Source organism: Cyrtonyx montezumae, unplaced genomic scaffold (genome assembly GCF_038088225.1).
Source record: "Cyrtonyx montezumae isolate F1298 unplaced genomic scaffold, pur_monq_1.0 scaffold_20, whole genome shotgun sequence".
Taxonomy (NCBI): domain Eukaryota; kingdom Metazoa; phylum Chordata; class Aves; order Galliformes; family Odontophoridae; genus Cyrtonyx; species Cyrtonyx montezumae.
In genome coordinates, this window is record NW_027071937.1 from 3,378,657 (window position 1) to 3,402,199 (window position 23,543).

The 23,543-nt window shown below is 44.1% G+C and overlaps 2 protein-coding genes across 3 annotated transcripts; one reads left to right on the plus strand and one right to left on the minus strand.

The window, feature by feature from the left end:
* Window positions 1-325: 325 nt before the first annotated feature.
* ADAMTS13 (ADAM metallopeptidase with thrombospondin type 1 motif 13) lies at window positions 326-17,464 on the minus strand. 2 transcript variants are annotated; one of them, XM_065737386.1, is made up of 28 exons: window positions 17,382-17,464; window positions 17,044-17,185; window positions 16,525-16,664; window positions 16,032-16,115; window positions 15,820-15,944; window positions 15,356-15,502; window positions 14,912-15,046; window positions 14,211-14,361; window positions 13,458-13,562; window positions 12,877-13,028; window positions 12,695-12,758; window positions 12,049-12,175; window positions 11,686-11,831; window positions 10,659-10,779; window positions 9,929-10,009; window positions 9,478-9,659; window positions 8,915-9,050; window positions 7,031-7,160; window positions 6,649-6,838; window positions 5,840-5,957; window positions 5,333-5,462; window positions 4,572-4,751; window positions 3,826-4,030; window positions 3,199-3,511; window positions 2,716-2,862; window positions 2,067-2,243; window positions 1,546-1,730; window positions 326-1,273 (listed from the first exon to the last, which is right to left on the minus strand). In XM_065737386.1, the coding sequence occupies exons 2-28, from the start codon at window positions 17,123-17,125 to the stop codon at window positions 1,115-1,117; spliced, it is 3,912 nt and encodes a 1,303-aa protein (XP_065593458.1). In that variant the 5' UTR covers window positions 17,126-17,185; window positions 17,382-17,464; the 3' UTR covers window positions 326-1,114. The 2 variants fall into 2 exon arrangements, with proteins under 2 accessions (XP_065593458.1, XP_065593459.1); XM_065737387.1 differs by lacking the exons at window positions 15,820-15,944; window positions 16,032-16,115; window positions 16,525-16,664; window positions 17,044-17,185; window positions 17,382-17,464 and having other exon boundaries at window positions 14,211-14,356; window positions 15,356-15,772.
* Window positions 17,465-19,433: 1,969 nt separating this feature from the next.
* Window positions 19,434-23,378, plus strand: REXO4 (REX4 homolog, 3'-5' exonuclease). Its single transcript, XM_065737388.1, has 8 exons — window positions 19,434-19,604; window positions 19,813-20,261; window positions 20,538-20,693; window positions 20,902-21,095; window positions 21,326-21,414; window positions 21,704-21,778; window positions 22,372-22,446; window positions 23,195-23,378. The coding sequence occupies exons 1-8, from the start codon at window positions 19,434-19,436 to the stop codon at window positions 23,285-23,287; spliced, it is 1,302 nt and encodes a 433-aa protein (XP_065593460.1). The 3' UTR covers window positions 23,288-23,378.
* Window positions 23,379-23,543: the final 165 nt, after the last annotated feature.

A 23,543-nucleotide genomic window follows, 5' to 3' on the forward strand; every position in this document is an offset into this window, starting at 1 on the left:
AGCAGACGTGTCCCAGCCAGGCTCCAGGTCTGCAAAGACTTCTTTTGCAGAATACTGAGATGTTGATGAGGGAGATAGATTTGTACCAAGGTTGGGAACTGCTGAAAATGTTAAAAACATTAAATATAAAGAACTTTAACTGTATATTTAAGTCAACACTGAGTGAATATTTGTTGCTGCTCTACAACACCTCTTCCTGCTACAACTTGTATCACAGTTTCAGCAGTCTCTCTTTACACAGTTCCTGTGAGATGCAGATCAATTATCAGCACAGCTACTGTTATTATCTGAAGAAATATCTCTCGGCATCAAACTCATCATTAAGAGAGACAGGATTGTTTTATTTTCCCATAGAAAAGAAGCACTAGTACCACTGTTAGATAGGTGATAGCAGAATCATAGATGTGTCGGGTGGGGAGGGACCTCTGGAGGTCGTTCACTCCTCCCATGCAAAGCCAGTTGTCACCAGTACTCAACCAGGCCACTGGTCTAGCAAAGCCCTGAAACTATTCCAGGATGGAGATTCCATCAGCATTCTAGGTGACTTTTCCTAGTGTTGTGCTACCTTTTTGGGCAAAGAAAGTATCTTGCCCTCATATATTTCTCTAGTCCTCTTGTCCTAGCAGCTCATCTTCTTACGCACCTTTGCCTTCTTTTTAATCTTCCAGAATTTCAGTGGGCTTCATTTTCCATGGGCATTTACACTGCAGGAGAGTGAACTTAATTGTTAAATCATCATCACAACTACTGGTGGTATAGAGAGGTTTCTACGCCACTGAGAAACAAAATTATTTCCCTAAGAAGTCACAGCACATAAACAGAAGTGAGTCCTTGAGACTTCAGTGTCCAAGTCATTAATTTCAGGCAAGTAAAATCCATTAATACCAATTAACATAGAAAATCTACAGGAGAACTATTTGGTAGCTACGTGCCTCTTGCATAAATTTTCTAAGTATTAACTGAGATCCCAATGGAGTCAGTACACTGTTCTTACTCAGCAGATGGAGAAGTAGTTGTAAGAAAGTTAAATGACACATGTGACATCAAGCAGTGAACGGGCAGTGGTGATTAACTGGAGCACAGCCTTTCCCAGTGGAGTGGCCCTGATCCCTTTTTACTTGGGTTCAGCAGCATGATATTCAGCCCAGAAACTCGTTCGGTGATCCTTAACATTTTCATGAAATTCGATTTCAGCTTGGCTTCCTGTTGATTGCCAGAAGAATTGTTGTTTCCCACGAAACACCATTGTCTTCATGGTGCTTACATCACGGATCTGGATAAGGAAAGACCAAGCTGTTATATAACAGCAACCTACATCTCAAGTACCCACAAAACAATGGGGTCTTGCCAATTGGTCACTTGGGAGAAAAGAGGTCCTATTCAAATGTTAGAGCAAAATATGGTAGACTTCAGTATTGCTCACATCTAACGTTTACACAACAGTCTGACCCTCCTGGACTTTGAACTTGGCATCTGGATGGGAACCTCTAATGAACAGTTGGGTCCTTCCCCACCTAAACCACCTCCTCTAGGTTTCCAACTCACCAGGATGTAATTAAAGTGTGTTTGGTTGCTCTGGTGGCTCAGGTCAACATACAGGCCTCGGATAGCTATGTGATGCAGGGGAGCCACATTGATGAAGGTCCGACACACTTCTTCTTGTCTTCGACCAGGTGACTGAATAGGATTCACTATTTCACCATGGGGACCAAACAGTTGCTTGTCACATTCTGAGAGGGAGAAGGGAACAGAAAAGAAAATGATTTAGTGCAAGTGTCCAGTATCTCTAAGAAAAAAAAAATGCTTCAATTAAATGCAGGTGGAAAAGTTTCTCTAAGGATTTTCATCTGGGAACCTCCAAGTGTCAGCAAACACCTGCAGGGGGCTTGCCTTTCAAACAGAAAGGTTGTCCACAAACAATACCCATTCCAACACTCCTTGAAAAGGAGCTCATTAGCTCCGAGAGGCAGCAAGGCTTCAGTAGACTTCCATAGACAGCCATGACCTGTGAAACCTTGTCATGGGTCCCTCAATCTAAAGCAACACAGAAGCTTCCAGTGAAGTACCTTGGTAATACTTTCTAGTTGCATTTCTGCTGCTGTACTGAAGAACGACCCCATTTCCTGGCAGCAAAACACGCTGTTTCACAATCAGTGTATTTGTTCTGGAATTTATCAGAGACAAAACCAGCTTCCTGCAGCCCGTCCGCCACATCATACGTCCAGAAAACAGCACAATCTCACCTGGAACAGACGACCACAGGGATTGGAAACACTTCTGCTTTAAGTGAGATAGGTCTGAATGCAGTTCAGTATTATGTGGGTCGGAAATCAAGTGATTTGATTTCCTTGTCCCTGTCTTATCAAAATCTTTCATGAAACAGTTAACTAATCTATCTGTGCTGATTCCAGGAAGAGGGCACATTGCAGAGAGAGTTTATAACAGGCCAAAGCAGGAAGCTTCTTTAACCTCATGAGGTCCTTGAATCCCATATCTATCAACAAAAGAAATGAGAAATTATCATGCAGGGAGAAGAAAGATATCATCTTAGATTAATCTCATTTGGCAAAGACTTAGTGAAACTGAAAAACCTGTGAAATGTTATCAGAGATTATGCAGGCTCCAGGACAGCAAGAACCACTCAAGGCACCAAAAGCGTGCAGGCAAATGAGGTACACATTTCCCAGCTAGTGCCCACTTAGCCCTGGGCAGTACCTGCACTGCAGTTGAGGGAGCTCTCCAGAACACTGATTGTGATCTCCTCTCCTAGAGGACGTCCAATGGCAACAGTGCAGTCACTGCTCTCTACACCTGTCATGTTGATGACCCCACTGGTATTAAGAAATAGCTTTCCACAGACACCTGTGCAAGAGAAACACATCCAGCTGTAAAAACACTGCACTAATTCCTCTCATGGCACAGTGGACAGACAAGCACCAAGTGTGTCCATCTTCTGGGTAAAGCACAGGTAGAGCCTGTTGCTGCCTTAAAGAGTCCAAGATCAGAAGAGCCTTGAGAAGCCAAGGGAAGGCAGTCATTATCCCTGGCTTAGACAGCACGGAGAGCTCGTGGCACGTTGTCCCCTCTAAGCAGGAGCATTCCCTTCTGTGCTCCTGTTTCTGTATGCCAGCAGGGTCACTGGAACCCCACCACACACAGTTAGTATCTACCTGTACCTTTTGGTAGTTTTCTCCTCACCTTCACTGGTCTCCTTCGTCCGTTCTGGAGGGACAACTGGCACAGCAGATGGAGGATGATGCAGATCTTTATATCTTGCCCCTTTAGCACTTGCAGCTGTCCTCAGATGCATGGCTGGTGTCACTGCCTGCAGTTCTGCTCCATGCGACCTGGTGCCCACCTGCTGCTCAGGACAGGGCCCTGCAGAGCAGCCACGCAGCACAATGGCCTTGGGGAAGCGCCTGCAGAAGATGGGGTCCACGTGCTTGTGAGTTAGCCGGTTGAGGCAGAAATCATGCCGTGTCTGAACACCATTCCCACATGAAGTTGAACACTGCAGAGGAAGAAACCCATAGACCTTTATGCATGTGTTTCAGCAATAAATACATCAACTTGCCCAAGCATGAGCCAGAGTTGTGATCTTTTGCCCACTGATGCTGTTCTACCACTTGACTTTTCAGCTCTTCATTTTCATCATCTGTAAGATGGAAGTAACAAAGCTGGCCCACCTCCCAGGGACCCTCTAAAACTGTATCTTTGAACTGCAGAACTGCTCACCACAAAAAAAAAATAAAAATCCCAGAAGATCTTCATTTGAAAAGAAAACACGCCCAAGATCATTATTACACAGCTGGAAAAACGTGATACCTCTGTCCAGTCACTGAAGCTCCATTCATAAGAGCACATTCGGATGACACAGGGAATGGTGGTGAGGGGCTTCTCTGACGCAGGACATGAATGCTGCTCCAGCAAAATCTCTTTGCCTTGGTGAATCTGCACACAGGTGACCAGCTGAACAGACAAGCCAAGCCCACAGCTGGAGGAACAGGGGCCACCCGGGGTTACCTTCCATCTGACAAAGGACAAGAAGGAGAAAAATCAAGTTAAGGATGAAAACATACCCTCTACTATTTCTCACCATGGAGAATGAAATGCAGCTCCCTCGTTCTTCTCTCCTTTCTGCTTCTCAGCAGCTTTCTTTACCCCTCCACCTCACACATTTTGCTGCCTTAGTACTTACGAGGCAGCCTCTGAAACAAGGTTAGGTATTCTGGAATAGGTTTGGTGTTGGGTCCAAAGGAAAGGCATTCACATTTTACAGGGAACCCACAGACTCCAAATATACCAGTCTTACTGCCTGTCCATTACAGCTTTCCCCAGGGTGACATACACAGGCACAACAGCAAAAAATAATCATATCTCCCTCCAAAATGCACACCACTCTGACCAGCCAGATCAGAAACTAACTCAGGATTAGTTCATCCTGGCATGCAAAAAACACGTTCAGATATCTGTAGCTTTCCAGTCTCCATTTTACAATCCTAAGCCTTAGCCAAGATCACACCACACACATGTACAGACAGCTACTCATGTGGCCCATGTGGCCAACTGACCTTGGGGGGCATGGCTCCAAGTTACACAGCTCCTGCTCCTCTGGACGAGGCAAACCATCACATTGGGTGTCTGCCACAATCTCTTCTTCCTTCTCCCTAGTTTCCCTTGCACAGTAGAGGACCTTCTGCATCACACCTCCTCCACAGCTTACACTGCACGAGCCCATTTTGTAATGCCACCTGGGAACAACACAGCCACCAGTGAGTATCTCCAACTGTCACCCATCTTCCCTGGAGTTTGAATCCAACCATTCTATGAAAGTACACCTGGAATTCTGTTAATGCACATGTGAGCTTGCTAATATTTGAGAGACACCAGTCACCTTGCTGATGGCACTCTGCATTGCCATAGCTCCTAAGAAAAGTGCAATCAATTTCCTTTCATTCTCAGAGCAGCTATCCCAGATTCTTAGAGCATTGAATACTAGCTACTTTAGGTGCCAGCTACATGGCTAAATATGTCACCACATTTTGCAGTTACAGATTCATTCCCACTTTCTCAGAGTAAGAAGGGATCAAGTGTTCAGGTTTGCCATGGTCTCAAACTCCAAAGATTTCATTTAGTTCTTCATAACATACCAGCCCAGAAGACACCCTGAATTTGATGAGAATGGACCACTGCTACTATTTTTGGACCTGTCTGGCCAGGGCAACCTCTTGCTTTAAAAGCAGAGGAGAAGGAGACAGCAACCCCAGAGTAGCTCAAGCCACGTCACTGGGCATACACAGAATTGGTTTATGTCTCCTGGTAACTGCTTTACCTTGGTGGGCAGGGACTGAGATTGCAGTCTTCCATTCTGCTCTCTGGCTTTACCACTGGATGACAGTTTCCTTCTTGGGTTTTTTCTTTGGTGTCAAAAGCCACACATACATACTCTATCCGAGTCTTACCTAAAAAGGGAAAAAAAACAAAAACAAAAAAACCCCACCTTACTGCATGGCATACATGCAAGCTTTGAAAATAAGCACAGTGACTAAAGTAGTGTCAGTCACATTTTTGTCCATGAAATAAGAAAACTATGCAGGTATGCTCATTCTACCCATTTTCCCGACTCTGGCAGACAGCAGTAGCCAGCTATTCCCTGTTTTAAGACAGGGTTTTAAAACAGGGCCTCTTCTTTCCTTTTGATACACAAAAAAAACTGTGATCACAGCGACACTTGAACAGTGATCTGCAGAGAGGAAATGATCGGGTCCCTGAGGTTCCCAGGTTCTCAGCTCACACATACACCCAGGGAACATTTTCCTTGAGCACTGGAAGATCTCACCTTTACCACAGGATGCTGAACACTCTCCAGCTAGAGGGCTCCAGACATAAACACTCTGATTTTCCAGTTGGATATGTCCAAGCGACTCTGGAGTCCGAAGCAAGTCTGTGTCTTCCTCCTCAGAACAGAGCAGAAAGAACCAGGCTGACATTGGCACCTGCCTTCCCAAAGGTCCTGATGTAATGAAGGGTTATGAAGGCAGGGGATGCCTCCAGATCAAATCCACAATATATTCAGAGGCATGTTTAAGCACTTTTTCCACTTTTGCAGACCATACACATTCAAACACCAAGAATAGCTGAAGACATCCAGCAGCCAAAAGCTGACCTAATTTACACCACTTGAGGCGGAATAGAGATGCCTAAAGCAGCCTCTTCCCCTCTGTAAGAGTAAGCTGGCAGTGGTTCTCCAAAATGGATTTGGACCTATGATCTACTGCTGAGAAGTCCTCTTCCCTGTTAGCAATCCTCGCTCCCATGTCAGAACCTCTCTGTTTGACAGTGATGTATTTATCAGTGCAACAAAGGTTACTTCAGTTTCTGATTTTTTTTGGACTCTGAGGAGAAACAAAGGAGGAATATAGTCCACAGCTGCTGTAAACAAATCACCACTAATAACCGTTGAATCCAGCAGCATAAATTAAGAAGGACAGAGCTTTCTGAACCTCTAATTGGACAAATGTCCTTAGTGTAAACCACCCTCTCAGACCCCACTAATAAGGTGGCTCCTTCTAACTGATAGCCTCACGTGGATCACAAGTGCAAAGCTCTCAGGACGCTTGAATCTGAATGCCAAGCTAGTAAACTCACTTTGTCCCATCCCAAAGGGCAGACATTAACTACACACGGCACAAAGGAGGGGGGTTTTTCTCGTGCAGGACATAAGCTGTCATCCACAACTGTCTCCGATCCATTATGAAACTGAACACAGGTCAGATTCTGCTGGGCAACACCACTTCCACAGACAACAGAACATTCATCTGTCTGAGATATCTTCCACCTAAAAGGGAAGTAATTATATCACCTTATTTCTCATCTGAATCACGGAGGTTTATTACTCATGACACTTGCTGCAGAAACGGGCCAAACAAAGTATTCAGCTTCTCTATTCTGGATGTGACTGAGAGGATGGTAGCTGGAAATTCAAGTCCTTGCACAGTGAGAATTCAGCTTAGCTTCCAGGAACACTGACCTGTATGGGCATGGCTCCACAGCACAGGGTTCATACCCTGGAAGGGGTTGTAGGAGTTCCAGACACAGACGATTTTCTGTTATTTCATTCTTTGTCGGATCAAAGCACACATGGTTCACTGGCCGTGTACCTTGGATGTGAAGGTAGAAGGAAGGGAATTTATAAACAAAGCGAACAGTTCACCTCTATTCTAGGAAGATCCTATAATTTCACTTTAACCATATTAACTGTGTAGAAAAAAAATAGTATTTTTAGGAAGCAGACTTCCTATACAACTCATATTTCTGATGTAACTTTTCCTTGAGAATCTTCAAGTGACTTTCCAAGACAACCACCCCAGAAGATGAGAAGTTTGATGGATAATCCACCATCAAAACTGACAGGTTGTTCTACACTGTCCGTTTGCAAGAACAAGGATATCAATCACAATTTGGTCCAATTACTTCTAACAAGCTTGATGTCTGACTGATGAAGGAAAGGTTGCTGAAAAGAAGCCCTAGTAGTCAGCCACTGGGCTTCCTGTAGTACTAATCATGTAATATCATCACACAGCCCCTGTACCTGCCAACATTTGCAAAGTGATCATCAATATCCAAAACCAGACAAGGGATAGTCAGAGAGAAATTGCAGACTTGCAGTGCCTCTGGCATACAAGACAGAATATTCATAAACTACTCCTATAATCAAGATTTTTAACAGTACCAATTTAAAACAAACTTGCCCCAAATTTGTGGAAAGACATTACAGTACAAAACTCAATGGATAAATTGCAAAGAGTCTCCTTTGCAGTGATGAGCTATCCACAAGGCATCCCCGCACCCTAAAGAACATGGCTCTGTGAAGAAAATGTCAAGAATCAATCAGCAACGTTATCTTTTCATTACGCTCCTTGTTTTCAAATAATGTGGAAAATACTGGTGATAGGTGGACGGTTGACTGGGTGATCTCAGAGGTCTTTTCCAACCTTGGCCATTCTATGATTCTAATGTTTATTGATGAGGAGGGCCTGAATACAGCTTTCTGCCCTCAAGACACAATTTTCCCTTGGATTCTCAACCTTTCTGTTATTTTAAGTCTCATTTTTTTCATTTTTCCATTTGTCATTACATTAGCTGGGAGGGCTTTACACATTAAAACATTTTAAGTTTTCTAATTCAGGGTTTCAGCAATCATTTCACCTACAGAATCTACTGCAGGATAAACTCTCCAGATATAACTAGTCCTAAAACATGACTCCTTTAAGTGGCCAGTAATGTATTTACTAAATTGTCATAAATGTCTTGAGAAACTTGCCAGTGTCACCTGTACTGCCTGGTAAACACGATGTCAAACTGTCTACCAAAGCATTCTGTTACAATCTGCATTATGATTTCTACAGGGAGACAGAAAGGATTAGCCATGACACAGGAATAGAATTCTAAGAAGGAAGCTGTATAATTAGCTCTGAGGTTTTAACCAGACACTAGATAGCACTGTGGTCTCAGATGTTTGATGCCTAACCAATTTCAAATTACAGTCTTCAGTAACTTTGAAAAATCTGAGAAAATAATTTCGTCTTCAAAACAGGAGGTAGAGCCAAAACAATCTAAAAACCCTCTTCAGGATCAAACATTTCCAATATCATTTTGATGATTCAGCTCATTCACCAATCTGCCAAGTTAATTCAAATCCTGTACCATTCTTTTCCTTGATTCACTTTAGCACTGGCAACTGTAGCTCACTGTCAGTAGTTTGCATTACGTTTAATTTCAGCTGTTTAATAACTCCTAAGTAAGTATCTAACACTGGTAAGTCATGTTCATGTCTGAAGAACAGGGTGAATATCAGACAGCCAAATTAAATGCCTATCGAGAGCTCCATAAGAAGTGAAGACTCCTGCCTCACCTCCTCCACAGGTCACTGAACACGGCCCCTGCTGAGGAATCCACCTATATGTCATGTCTTCTTTTGGCACGAAGTAGCTGTAGGTGATGTCTGGGTTGGTGGCATCGCCATATTCTTTGGCATACCTTCTATAAACCTGATGAAAGTAAAAGTTGTGGTCATTACACAAATCAACTCCAAATCATTTCTCAGAAGGGATATAAGAGAAGACAGTCTTGTTCTTAGCCAGTCCTGAGCCCCAGTGCTATAACAACCAGTTCTTCCCAGATACAGTTGGAGTACTCAGCTGTGAGTTCTGGGCACTGGGCAGTGAAAAGAAAAAGATTAAGCCAAGCCACAGGTTCAGCTCAGTATGCCTTTTCCCACACACAGCCATGCCCTGCACCTGCAGAAATCACGCCCTCAGCATTTCCCACGAAGATGACCATTGCTCCTACTGAACACCAGCTCCAGCAGCCTCAGGCACAAAGCCCACTACAACTGGACTGCACTCAACAGAGCCACACAAACTCAGTCTGGCCAGTTTTGACTGGCTCCTTCCCAATTCCACTGTGTTTATTTACCTGTATTTCAATTTCTTCTTGGGTTGGCCCATCCACATGGATTTCCTCCAGGCTTGGCAGGTTATCCTTGGTAAGAAACACTTTGTATTTGATCTGTCTGTCCTCCAGAACTGACGGATAGGTGATATTCAATGAGATTTTTCCCATTCCAGCAACCACATATTCACCTTTAACCTTCACAGCTAGAGGAACCAAAGTCGCAGTGAGGTTAAGAGAGATGGTGCAGACAAAATCCTTTGGTGCTGCCAGCTACAGGCAGCCTGTATGCTTAAAAACAGTTTGATTTAAATCAAAAATCACAAAGAGAATGGCTTCCATCAGTTCCCAAAAGACAGCATCCCACAGACAAACTGCATAATCAAGAACTTTCCTCGCAGATTCTGTTTGCTTGCTTTTACAAGCTTGTTAGAGCTTTGCCTGTACTCCCACCTCTCCTTTTCATTCAACTCACCCAAATGTGTGAAGAGCGGTCTCTGATTGATAACATGGACTAAGGTGGTATTAGAAGGCAGGGACAAAAACGTAATATACTCTGGAAAGATGGAAAGAAAGAACATTTGGTCGTGTTCCCCTCCTGTAGCTGTTTTAAAAAAGGCAGAGGATTACAGATCAACCCATTTTTGCCTTATTAGCAAAATATTTATTGGAGGACAAGTAGGCAGCAACAGGATTCATTGCAGGCAGAGGTTATATAGGCATGTTAATTAAATCAAGATATGACAGTGATGGCTAGCAGGCTTAAATTCACACCAACCTTAGCTCTGTCAGCTTGAACACAACAGTAATGAGGGAAAGAGCCAACAGAACAACTGAATTCTCTGCTCTGTTCCCAGCTTTCTTTTGTTCTTAATATGTTTTCTGCTCATATGTATGTGTGGTACTGCACGAGCCGTATCAGTTCTCTAATAGATGTTTATGCTCTCAGATCCCATAAATTTGCAGGGCTACTTTTCTTGTCCCTATCCAGAGAAGAACTGTGAAGTCACCAAGCCCACACAACAGCTACACCCCTGCTACAGATCTTAGCTGCCTTCTCTGTTGGCTACCCAAACTCCATCACCATAGAATAAAAGCAGGCAGAAGCAGAAATGATAAGTCACATAAAGGAGTTTAAGAACACCAAATATGCTCTGCACCTCCTACGGGTGGTTCCTGTGATGCTGAGGCTGAGGACTACACACCTTTAGCTTTTCCTTCTGTGTAAGATCCACTCACTTTCACACAAGTGGTATTATCACCCCCACAGACCTTGCAAGAGTCCATTATCTGCTGGGAGTCCACCTGGCCATCACACCCGAATGCCTGAGCAAAAGGGAAAGGGTCAAGACTGCCTATTCTGAGAAGAAAGCAAGCAAATGAAAGCAACATTACCTGAATTCCTCAGACTTTCTGACACCTTTAATTTGAATTTAAGAAGACAACACAGGCAAAGATGCATTTATACCTAGGCCTGCATTTGTGCAGCAGCACGCAAAACCAGGGATTGGAAAGTCTTAGCTGAGAGCACAAAAAGTTTCATTAGTTGTGTGACATCTTCTTTCCCATAAGAAGCAGCCCAGGAAGAATTCTCCTGTGACCTAAACCCCAAATCCACACTCAGCTCTCACACTTCAGCCTGGCCCTCAATCCCACGGAGCTCGGAGTAGAGATTCTGTCCTCATTCCCATGAACAAGAGGAAGTCACACAAAGCTGCAGGAGGATCTCAGCAGGCTTAGCAGAAAAACATGTGCAACTGCTGAATTTATGCTACAGGCTTTGGATGCTGCCATAACACACATATTTGTCACTACTGCCAGTAAAACAGCAGATATTATAATGGTTTGTGCCTATGCCCTCTGCTGTTCATTAGCTGGAAATACATTACAAAGCTCCTGAACATCAGGAGAATTGGGACTTGGTGGGGGGGGGACTAACAAGTATATCTTAGGAATGTAAAAAAACAACACACAAAACAACATGGTCAGCACTGACTGTTTCTGAGATACACACATCAGGAGGAGTAATACTGTAAAATTAGTAAAATACTTTATCTAGAGGGCATTGCTCCCGTGACAAAACTAGATTAGCTGGACTACATCCAGTAATCTAATAACAAAATTCTCTTATTCTGGAAAGGACTTTGTGTGTTTCTTTCCCTGGAGCCTACTCAACCGATTCCTTCAGCACAGACTATATCAGAAATTCACCTGGGCTCCTCAGTCACTTACTCTGCAGGTTCCTGCTACGCACAGATTGAATGCCCCATGTTCGGAGTCATCAGGCTCACATCTGGTTCCATCTATGAAACTGTCCTCACGGCTTACCATGAATTCTTCTCCTATGGCCCTGCACATGTGCTTGCACTGCATGTCCCCTGGAAGAGGCAGACAGGCAGGAGTAAGTGGTTACTCTCTCAGAAAGACATACAACCATCAAACAATTAGGAGACAAAAAGAATCTGTCAGAAAGAGTATCTAAATTTCACCCGGAAACTAAACCCATCACGAGATGGCCTTTTGCTTCAAAAATACAGTCAAGCCCATGAATGTTTTACTTCACAAAGAAGCCAGGATTTCTCAGCCTTTCGTTACCTTTGGCAAAGCCAACAGCAGAAGTCCAGGTGTAAAAGGATGGCACTCCTACAGTGAGATACAGTGGCTTTAAATTTGTTGCTGCACACTGTTCAGCCATAAAGTCAAGCTGGGTCATCAAACAGGCCTACATCCCAGAGAGAATTGTACAGATAGTGAAAAGAAGTTACTGAGCACAGAATCTCAAGTAGCATTTCACCCACTAGCTAAGGGTAGAAAGTGGTGGCTGGTAAGTAAAACAGTAGAATGACTATGAATAAAGAGCACCACTTCAAAGTGAGGCTGCAGGATATGCAAAGAATTGCATTCAAAAGAGGCTCTCTGCTGCTTATAAAAAAAGAAAAGAAAATAGGACCAATATAGAAATGTCCCTCCACAGAAGATCAGTGTTAAATGAGTCTCTTTTTTCTTGGTGTCTTTCCTGCTATAAAGGCACAGAGAGAAATGCTTCATTACATGGGAACAATGCAATTAAACAATACTGTCATCTTCAGATGCAGTGGAACGAACACATTAGACAGAAGGAAGCAGTATGCTAGATTTTAGTCCTCCTTCGCACAGCAACCAGCTGTGATAAGTACAGTCCCAAACCACACAGCTTTCAAAGGGTTAAACAGCATTAAGAAGATGCAGTCAGCTGCAATACCTGAGTATTGCACATCTCCACGTGAATGCTGGCACCCTGGCACTCCTTCCCTCCAAAGGCAGGCCTGAAAATGACAGGAGAAGAACTCTTCTACAGAAACAGGCTCATGCCAAGCAAAGCTCAGACTCCTTGGCTCTAAAAGGGCCAAAAGTCCTTGTAAACTGCAGGTCCACACCTCTTACCTGGGGTTGTTACAGAACCGCTGCCTTATCCTAACTCCACCTCCACAGCTGCGGGAGCAGGAGGACAACGGGCTCCAGCTGGACCACTGCCCATGGACTACAGCCATGGGGGTTAGCTCTTTCAGTGAGCTGCACTGTCCCTTGGAGCACCACTAAGACCAAGAATACACAGAGTTGGCAGCAGCACCTCAATGAACCCAGCAGCTCTGGCATCTACAAGCGTAGCATAGATCTCCATCCTTCGGCAAGGCAGACAGTCGCAGAGAATCCCAAAATGAATGAGGCACTTTTTCACAAGAGAAGAGTCCCACTCTTAATTAGAGTCTAACATGAGGCTGGGGTTTAAAATAAATAAATAAATAAAAGCTGATATATCATTTCAGGTAGATAGCAAAGCCCTGGAGAAGAGCTGAGTTATCAGGTGATAGGACTGCAAAGCAATTCCAGAGATAAAGACAATGTGGAAACACCTAGAACAGCCAGTACCAGTTTGTGTGGCCTTAGCTTCTTGGCCAAGGGACAGCAAATCCCACAGCACACACATCCACTTCTGATTATCCAAGCATCAGCAGCCTCCTTACCTTATTGATGCCACACTCAGTACCATCCAAGAGGGGAACAAGAAGCCGAGTACAGCTGGATTTGTCTCCTGGTTGTACGTGGCATGAGAGAACTTTACATACATCCTGGTGTGACAAGAAAAATAAGGAGGTCAAGGAGTCACTCATCAACACTGCAGTCTCAAAAGCTGCTCAGTGCAAGTCCCAGATGTTCAGTTACCCCATAGCTACCCAAAAATGCAAGCAGGTTCCTTAATTTCTCCTGCTATTAGTGAAAAGTTGTGGGCATGTCAAATGACCAGCAATACCAACTGCAATGCTAAAAGCAGTTAACATTTCACACAAATTAGTGCTTCCTCATTAACAAAACGTGTCCAGATGGCAGCTGTTAGCTATGCTGCATTTCTCAGCCATGTGGACTTGCACAACTGCAGGGGAGCTGAAGAGATCCAATGAACAGGAGCTCCCCAGGACAGGACCCAATACTCACCTGAGTATCACAGCCAGTACTAGCACTGCCAAACCCAGTGTGGACTGAAGGTTCTGGGTACTGTGTAAACCTTAAAAGAGGCTTATGTGGACAAAGGAAGTGATGGAGACAAGAAAAACATTTTAAAAACCTTTTAAGGTTTGGTCATTGCCAAAACAATCTGTGGCAGGAAAGCACCCTCAATCCCTTTGTAATAATAACATCCCAGCTCTCTTCTCCTGTATCCTAGCTCCAAAACATTTTTCTGCTGCCCCCAGCAAGACACACACAAACTTTCTACCTACAACATTGCTGTCAGTAAAGGTGCACGCAGTTGCAACACTCCCAAAGGCTATTTTACATTGCTCATCTGCTCCATAGTACAAGCCAGGCTTCCATCCAGGGATGCTGCCGTCCATGTCCGGCAGGTCGTTTAAGCAGTTTGTTTGGCCTGTGCTGATACAGACATAAAACAATATCACTTTCCCAGCTGTGCATAGTAAGGACAATGACATGTTTGCAAACTTCTGCTGAGTTTCATTCTGGGAGTTGGCTGTTGCTTTCCCAGACAACACATGCTTACTGTGGGCTGCGATAGATTTAGCTGCAGCTGCTGCCTGGAGATGCTCACAGTTTCCCACTGCTGAAGCTAAAACAAAAATCCATGCTCGTTCAAGCAGACAGCTCACAGCCCACAATGTATGTTTAAATCTAGATTTTCTGACGTTCTAAATAACATTGCCAAGCTGAACAAGTGTCTGAGGAGTTCAAGACAGCCCAGGTCTGTTAGTGACTAACCAAATTCCCAGCTACTTGAATCAAAGGCTGGGTTTAACCTCAGCAACAGCCTCAAGTGATAAGAAACAAACAAACCCCAAGTACATCACAGTTCCTCATTTTCTAAGAAAGTTCTGTTTTATTCCTTGTACTACCCCACTCTTTCCTAAGCTGCCAGCACAGGGAAGTGCTCCACACACACGCACACAAAACTGAACCATTCCCTTACCTGACAAAGGCCAGGAACTGTTCTCGGCTGCACTGTGACCAGACAAGGTCAACACTATTGTGGTTTCCTGCTGAACCCATGATGTAACCACTGCTGCTGCATTGATTCCCCTCACCATCATGGGGGATGCCAAGACTGTAACACAAAAAGCACTGTGCTCTGAGAAGAAACCCAGAGGTTTTGTTCCCTTAGCACCTCTGTTATCTCTAACTATCTAAGCGAGGGCCAAGCTCCTTCTGCAGAGTCCTTCCTTCTACATAAAAGCTTGTAATTGCCCCAGAACTTACAAAAATGCAAGGGACTACATACAAGACTTGTAAATAATCTATAGGAAACCCACTGTTATGACAAGAGATCCTTCTCTTTCTCCTGAATCCTTTAAAACAGGGAATGTTTTCTTCTGAATAAAACATACTGTGCTGCTCTGGGGCTTTCCTCACTGACCTGTGCCCAATCTCATGGGCTATGGTGACTCCCAACTCAAAGCCAGTGTCCTGAGTAATAACGCAGCTCCAGGAGGAGGAGCAGACTCCACCTAACTGAGTCACTCCACGTAGCTCCTTGTTCCCATCAGGTAACTCCAGATCAAACCTAAAGTAAGGGAGACATATCCAGACGAAAAAAAGCAAAGAACCACTGCAACTAATTAAAATCTAGATATATTTAAAAATAAAAGTTATTTGCATCTTCCTGACCTCACTTTGTCAGCTAGCTAGTATTTCTTTTGTGAATACAGAACTCCCTGGGGCAGGATGGTAGAAGCAGAGTCCCCTGAATGCCAAACTACATCAAGGACAGGAGAATCACCCCATTTTCAAAGGCTCTGTGCAAATCAGCATCACTGTGCTGGTGACTGGACAGCAATGACCTGACTTGCAGCCTCTAACAGGACAGGGGAGCTTCAGTACCTGGTCACATACAGGACAATGTCAGCATGCAGGGGATCAGAGTCATTCTGGGGGTTGACCTTCTTGCTCCACTCACAAACACTGATCAGTGAGGAGGTGATATTTGTTGTGATGTTCACATTCACCTAAAGTTAAAGCATATGTTTGCACACTGCATACAGGTTTTAGCAACCCACCCCAGGCAACACTTGGGCAGAATGCCCCCTGCTTACCTCTGGCTCTCTCAAAACAAGCATTTGCATCAAATGAACCCTGAAATGAGCACCCAGAGAGGCATCTCGCAGCAGTTCTGCCCCCTGTGAGGTGACAGAAAGGATTCCATAAAGTCACCTCAGTGACTCCCAACATCTGTTCCCATTTACTGGCGTGTACTCATCACAAAGATAATACACCTGATTATTATAAGGACAAATACAAAACCACCAGGAATTTACATATACAAACCCTTGCCAGAAATTATAGTTAGGTTAGTAATAAAATGAAGAGCTTCTAACATTCACTTTTACTCACGTAGCTCCTTCTACAAGGGTAAGCTTGCTGGACAGTCCCAAAGAAACAGAGATGAACACCCTACACGATAGCAGTGCCCTCTAATAGAAGCAGGTAACCACAATCACTCCTGAAAGAACACTCACAGAACTGAATCTGTTAGCAACACTGTGAGCTCTCACACTGGAACAGCCATCCAAACAGAAAGTGACTCACAATGTTCAGGTTGGTAAGGATATACCGCTCCGTGTCCTCTTTGTGGTACATGTAAACATCAGGACCTGCTACAACCATCAGCTCCAGATGTTTGACAGTTCCATCTGCTCTCTTCTGCAGGCGAGAAGCAAAGTGCCCTGCTGAACAACAGAAAGGGACACAGAGTTTAAGATGCAAGGTGGACCAGAAGATTCTGTAAGGCCATTCTCTTTTCCTGAAAGACTAAAACACTTCTGCTAGAAGACCATTCTGGGGTTAGTTGCCTAAGTTTCCCACTTCTGTTGGTTTCTTTCACCATTCTTCATCCTTGATAAGATTATATTATCAAAATAACAAACACCTAATTGAAAATGTTCCCTATTTACATCTCAGTAAGGTGAGTAACATACATCAAATATAATCATACAGTTGCAGATGCAAACCTTCCTCTCCTCATTCTCAGCTCATTCAAGCAACCTCACCACCAGAAGACAGCTGGTCAAAGCAGAACCATCAGAGCTCACTCCCCATACATCTTACCTCTTGCTGGTTTTGCCCCTGTTCCAGCACTTCTGAAGAGAATGTGGGGACTGGAGAAGCCAAGATCCTTCAGCAGGGCCATATCTTTGCTTCTGACAGGCCTGATATGAATCTTTTGTTCATCTGTAACAATGACTCCTTGCTAGAGGAGATGAAATTCCACCTCTGAGTTATTGCAGACATTTGCTACAATGGAGAACCACATGCCTTATCCTTCCTGTTTCTTCTCTGTAACACCCAGACTTATTAAAATGAATGGTTCACACATGTTTGGGGTTTCAAGCCTGTAAAGGCTGTAAATGCTCATAGAAAAGCTGATAAGCTCAGTGCATACTCACCAGCTGCCCTTCACAGTAAGTGACTCTACACTCAGCCCCAGGAGGCGTCAATAGATTTCCACCTGCAAAGCAGTTGCCTGAGAATTGCTCTATTAAGCTAAAGGAAGAGTTCACCACTTGGCTGATCACGAAGGAAGAGGAAAGGAGGGTATGGTCCTCTAGAAATTCGAAGGAATACACTTCTCCCCAAGCCTTAATGGAGCAGTGTTGGGTCCGGCACCTCAGCCCAATCTGCTTTTCTTTACAAGGGCAATTTGGCTGAGCAACAACAAACTCGGGTACTGAAAGATATGAAACAAACAAACAAAAAAAGGAACAAGGGAAACAGTTATGGAAAATAATGGCATGTGGAAAAGAAATGTAATGACCTGTCTCCTTAGGAAAAAATATTCTCTGAATGACAGCTGCGGCCTTTTGAGGTCATTTTTGTCAAGAGGGAAAGAACTTCTGTGTTTTCATCTATTCCAAAGCAAGGTACTCAGACTGGGAACAGACAGCAGCTCTGGGACTGGCTCCTCAATCATCTGCACTTCTCTCCCTCGTTAAGGACAACTGTTAACTTGTCAAAGGCTGAGACAGATTTGCTTCCTCAGATGTTAAATATTACTGAGTGAGAATCATCATAATCTGAGACACTGGGAACAGCAGCAGGTGAACTCACCAGCCGACAACATCCTTGCTTTAAGAACGTGAAAGTTCAAAATGTGCCTTTATGCTGAACTTTCCAGAACAATCCAGAGCTGGAATGTTCCACCCTTGCATTTCAAAAAAATTAACAAGCCTACTTAAAGCTATTCTTAGCCTACACCTTCCCATTCAGAAGACTCAGACCTGTTAATCTTGTAGAAAAACACCGATACAGAGAATAAGGACTACAGCTGAAAGGGATTTATCAAACCTCCTTTGGCAGATTTTAAATGCTGGCCCAGTTCTTCGATTGCTTACACACTGAGACATGGATTACCTCACTGAGTAATGCAGCTCAGAAACACTAAGTGCCTGTCAGAGCAGGGCTCGTTAATAAGCATTCTTAGCATTATCAAATGTACAGGATTAGGAATAAACTGACAAACGCGTTCCAAAATCAAGAAGGAAAGAGCTCTGCATACCATCAGACGCTGAGCTGGTTCCAAAATAAGAGAAAACATCTTCTCCATCCAAAGCTCTGAGAAATTTCTGCAAGAAGAAGGATAGCTTTGCATTTTTATTTTTTTTTTAAGCAAAACAAATGGATACGAGGTTATTATTCAACTGAAACGAACCTGGGAGGAACGTCAGCAAACAATTTAACAACTATTGATGCCAAGCTCTAATGGTTTTATTTTGCACTAAGCGCATGCTGCACAACGGCCACCCGGAGGAAATAGCTTTATCTTCGTGATTAGTGAGGTTTGATACATCTTGGCTTGGGACACGTCGTGATTTCTCTTCTTCTTTTTCCTAGAAATAAGGAAGGCTTCCTGGAAACGGCGTTTTCTGGAGGTCAGGCTTACCTCTTGGGGGATGGATGGCCAGCAAAACCCCAGGGGGAACATTACGAGCGCTCGGATGGTCAGACTGATGATCATGCTGGAGGGATTGCAAGCAGCTCCGCAGAGCAAAGCCCGGCCCAGGGGGGATTAAAACGTTCAGTCCGAGGCATCACGTGGAACGGAAGCAAAGAATGCGCTGTTTAAACAAACGGGAGAGCTGATCGACTGCAGAGAGGGACGGCCGGGGGGGAATTGAACTGCTGCGGGAGGATTTACAGGAACAGCTGGAGGGGCAGAGCTTCTGCACAACTGCCAAGGAGCAGAGCAACGAGAGCAGCTTCGGGCCAGCTACAGCAGCCAAATAAACGAGGAGTGATTTGCGCGGGGCGAGGAAGGGCTGCGAGTCGTTGAGCTGCGAGTCGCTGCTCCCCAAACCTCGGCCCGGACGGAGCCCCGCGGGTCCGTCCCGCGGTTGACCGCCAGGGGGCGCCCGCGCGGCGCCGCAGCGGAACGCAAAGCGCGGGGCGCCGTTCCCCGTCGGGCGCTGCGCCGTTCCGTGCGCGCCTCGGTCCGGTCCCGCATGGCGAAGGCGGACCCCGGGAAGGGCCGGAGGAGGAGGAGGAGGAGGAGGAGGGCCCCGCGGGGCCCCGGGCAGCACGCGGGGACGGCCGCGCAGAGAGGCCCGAAGGCGGTGGCGGCTCTGCCCCGCAGCCCGCAGGAGTTCTCCTCCAATTGGAAGGCGCTGCAGCAGGTGAGGCCGGGCCGGGGCTCTCGATGGGGAGAGGGGAATGTGGCAGCCAGCCGAGCCCTGCTCTGCTTCAGTCCTCAGAGCAGCGATGGCAGGGGAGAACCGAAGGGAGATAGTCAAGGAGATAATCAAGGAGATAATCTCTCTCTTTTTATATATATATATATATATATATATATTATTTTTTTCCCTTTTTCTTGGGCCACTTTAGCTGCTGAAGCAGAAGGCAAGCACCTCGAATGAGTCCCTCTCCTCATCTCAAACACACACCAAAAAGAAGCATCCGCTCAAAGAAGAAAACGGACAGCAGGTTTCACACAGTGCTGGGGGTGAAAACGTGTTGAAGCCCAAACCCACAGGTAAAAAGGACAGCGGTCCTACTGCACGCAGCCCTCCTTCAGCCAAGGGGAAGTCCAAGAAAGCTGACAAGCATTCAAAGCCTAAATCCACAGAGAAAAGGGCCAGGAGTTCTGCTGACAGCAATCCTCCCGTGGCTGAGCCCAAACCCAAGAGGGCCGAAAGGGACAAGAATTCCAACAGCACCAAAAGCAATGGGAAGGGCTGCAGAGAAAAAAGGAAAAATGGTAATATTGAAAAGGAGAAGAGTGATGTAAAGCATAAGAAGAGGAAAGCTGAAGATACAGCACAGCAGCCCAAAGAGTGAGTACTTCGTACATCAGTACGTGCATATGAGAATTTATTTGAGGAGATGTACAGAGAAGTACGTTCCAAATAGCTGTGCTCTTCCAGCTAGATTTTGAGCAACAGTATGCTGCCCCTCCTCAGATACAGAAATAAATCTGCATAGATGTCAGTACTAGACTACTTTTCAGAGAGCTAATTTCTTGATTTAAAACATAAACCTGCTTTTTGTATGCTATAGAGATGCACAGTCACTTTAAGACTATTTAACGTGATTAAATTTGTACTTACCAGGCCTGACATCTGGTTTGATGATGTTGATCCAAAAGATATTGAAGCAGCAATAGGACCTGAAGCAGCAGAAGTTGCTAGAAGGAAACTGGGACTTGGAACAGGCCAATCCAAACAGTCTGTGGAGCAGGTGCTGGTGAAAGAGAAGTCTTCAGAAGGGTGAGGGATGTTCCAGCAGGAAGCACGGCAGCAGGGGCATCAAGATTATCTTTTAATAACTGTGAACTGCAGAGTTTAAGCTGACATCTGAGTCTGCTGACAGTCACACTGCTGAGTTTTTCCTGCTTGTATCAATGTGTGAACCCTGCAGCTTCACTACGCAGTCCCTGTGAACAGATGTGTCACTGAGTTGTCTTTTTTTTTTCAGTCTTACAAGAGCTGTAGCCATGGACTGTGAGATGGTGGGAGTGGGACCCGGTGGTGAAGACAGCATTGTGGCTCGTGTGTCCATTGTGAACCGCTTTGGAAAGTGTGTTTATGACAAGTATGTCAAGCCTACAGAAGAGGTGACAGATTACAGAACAGCTGTTAGTGGCATACGTCCTGAGCATCTAAAGAAAGGTAGGAGCTCTCTCCCAGAACATTCCTTAAGGAAGGCAAATTTAACAGGCTACCACAAAATCCTCTTTGAGCTTGAAAACAAGCAGAGGATTGTACAGTACAAATTTGTGTAACTACTGTCCCAAAGATGAAACTGTCTGCACAAAAAAAAAGATGTGGCATTTCAATTACAGGCTGCTTAGGTATTTGATGTGTCTAATGGAAAGTGTTTCATTGTGTGGTATTTTTAGGTGAAGATTTTAAAACAGTTCAGAAGGAGGTTGCTGATATCTTGAATGGAAGGATTTTAGTTGGGCATGCAATACACAATGACCTAAAGGTAATGTGGTCACAGATTTGGTACTTTGAGGACAAAGCTCCAAGCACTGAAAATCAATGAATTTCTAATCTGTGATGAACACACCTGAACTCCCAGAAACTACTGCTCTTTAACTTAGCTCAGGTTCTCATCCTCTCATGCTGTACAAAGTGTGGCCTTGTTCACTGGCACACCAAGGTCTTCAGCTTCCATGCTGATCTTAATTACTGAAGAGCAGGAAGCTGTACATTCAACTACATAGATTTTTGTGTAGCAGTACTCTTTACACCAGAAATGTACTTTCTTTCAGGTCCTACTTCTTGATCACCCCAAGAAGAAAATACGTGACACACAAAGATACAAACCTTTCAGACAGATAGTCAAGGTAAGAAAGTAATGGGAAGGGATACCTTGATTAACTGACACCCGAGCTGCTGACTCCCAGTTTCTGGCTCTCTCACTGCTATGCTTGCCTCACTTGTCCTCATTTCTTCTTTCCAACCTGAAACAGAGATATCTGCTTTTTGTTGGTTGAAAACACCAGTCCAACTGAAGGCTTGTTTAGCATTTGCAGTATGGCAACGTTACTTTCTTAGTTACAAATATCACCCCTAATACCTGTGCACAAAATTCAGTGATCCCCAACTCCTTGGCACATACATAGTCTTCATAATGCTTCTCTGGAATAGCAAAATAAGATTATACAGTTCTAATTACAATAAGATTTATGTGATACTCTTCATAGTATCATATACAAAAAATAGAGATGGTTTCAAGTTTCTACTTAGACTCCAGAAGTAAAAGTATAGGACATCATTTTACATTTCATAATTATATACTCTTTTTCACAGTAATACATCTCAAGCATAAAGCCTCATAGTTCATTAATTCTCCTTTCCAGCTCACCACTGGAAGCTGTACATATGCACATAATTCAAGTAGCATGAGAAAGCATGATTAAATCTTCTGTATTTCTAGAGTGCACGGCCCTCATTGAAGCTGCTCTGTGAGAGACTGCTGGATGTTCGAGTGCAGACATCAGAGCACTGCTCGGTATGTATCTCATCAGGGAGCTTTTTAGGGTAGATTAACAATACAGCACACATTGGTTCTGGGATTAGAGTTCAGTCCTGAGTCCTGTGCCTTCATTCTAGCCTCTCAAAGAAAGCCAGCAAGCTCTGCTTTGGTACCATCATGTAAAAAGATTGCCATCTAAGCTTTCTTAGCAGTACGTGCTTCATACCACTTGGATTCTTTACTTTCATAAACTCATTTTGCACACGTCAAATGTATTTTTAAATACTGATTCTTATTTTAATTCTTGTTATTTTAAGATCCACAGGGAGAAAAGTAATGTCTGAGTTCCAATTGCTTACATTAAAAGCAGCATACTGCACTGTTACGCTATGGCAAATACAATAGAAGTACACAAACAGTGAGAGCCCACTCTCAGCAGTTATAGCTTCAGTGTTTCAGTGGATAAGAGGATAACAGGTAAAGGAGTTGAAAAAGACAAATAAATTGTAAAGGTCTCTCTAAGATACCATCATCAAGAGTACTTTTTCCATAATGACTTTCCAAGTCACAATCAGAGAGAACATTGCATAGCCTTGTAGTGAACCTTACATGTTCACCTCCCCCCACTAGTCACTCAGGATCTCCTGAATCTAGAAGGACATTATGATGTGTTAACTTGAAGAGATGTATTAAAATGATGGAAGATTTCACTGTTTATTAACAGTAACATTTTAAAATCATGTCAGCTGTGTTTTGTTAAGCCTCCTGTTCTGTTTTCTTTTAGATTCAGGATGCACAAGCAGCCATGAGACTATACACCTTAGAGAAAAAGAAATGGGAAGCTGCTCTTAAGAACAGATCGAAAGTCAAACTGTGAAACTTGGATGTTTGTACACTGTGTTTTACATCTGCATTTGCTGTCTTATTGTCAGATTCCAGGCAAATGTAGGGAGAGCTACTCAGAACTAACATGCAGCAATTTCATTAATAAAAAAAACAGTACATGAATGTTGGCATCCAGGAGTACTGCTGAACTGTCCCCTTTCAGGGTAGTGCATACACCTAATTGAACAATACCTGCAAATGCCTGCAGTTGTAAAGTACTTCATCAGTAATTGGGAAGGAAATAAATA

Excerpts from the sequence above, each read along its gene's own strand:
- REXO4 (XM_065737388.1), top strand. The coding sequence starts at position 19,434 with ATGGCGAAGGCGGACCCCGGGAAGGGCCGGAGGAGGAGGAGGAGGAGG. Across the intron at positions 19,605-19,812 it reads ATTGGAAGGCGCTGCAGCAG|CTGCTGAAGCAGAAGGCAAG; the intron begins GTGAGGCCGGGC and ends GGGCCACTTTAG. Across the intron at positions 21,779-22,371 it reads CTTTCAGACAGATAGTCAAG|AGTGCACGGCCCTCATTGAA; the intron begins GTAAGAAAGTAA and ends CTGTATTTCTAG.
- ADAMTS13 (XM_065737386.1), bottom strand. The coding sequence starts at position 17,125 with ATGGCCCTGCTGAAGGATCTTGGCTTCTCCAGTCCCCACATTCTCTTC. Across the intron at positions 16,665-17,043 it reads AGGGGCAAAACCAGCAAGAG|CAGGGCACTTTGCTTCTCGC; the intron begins GTAAGATGTATG and ends TCTGTTGTTCAG. Across the intron at positions 15,503-15,819 it reads ATTGTCCTGTATGTGACCAG|GTTTGATCTGGAGTTACCTG; the intron begins GTACTGAAGCTC and ends CCCTTACTTTAG.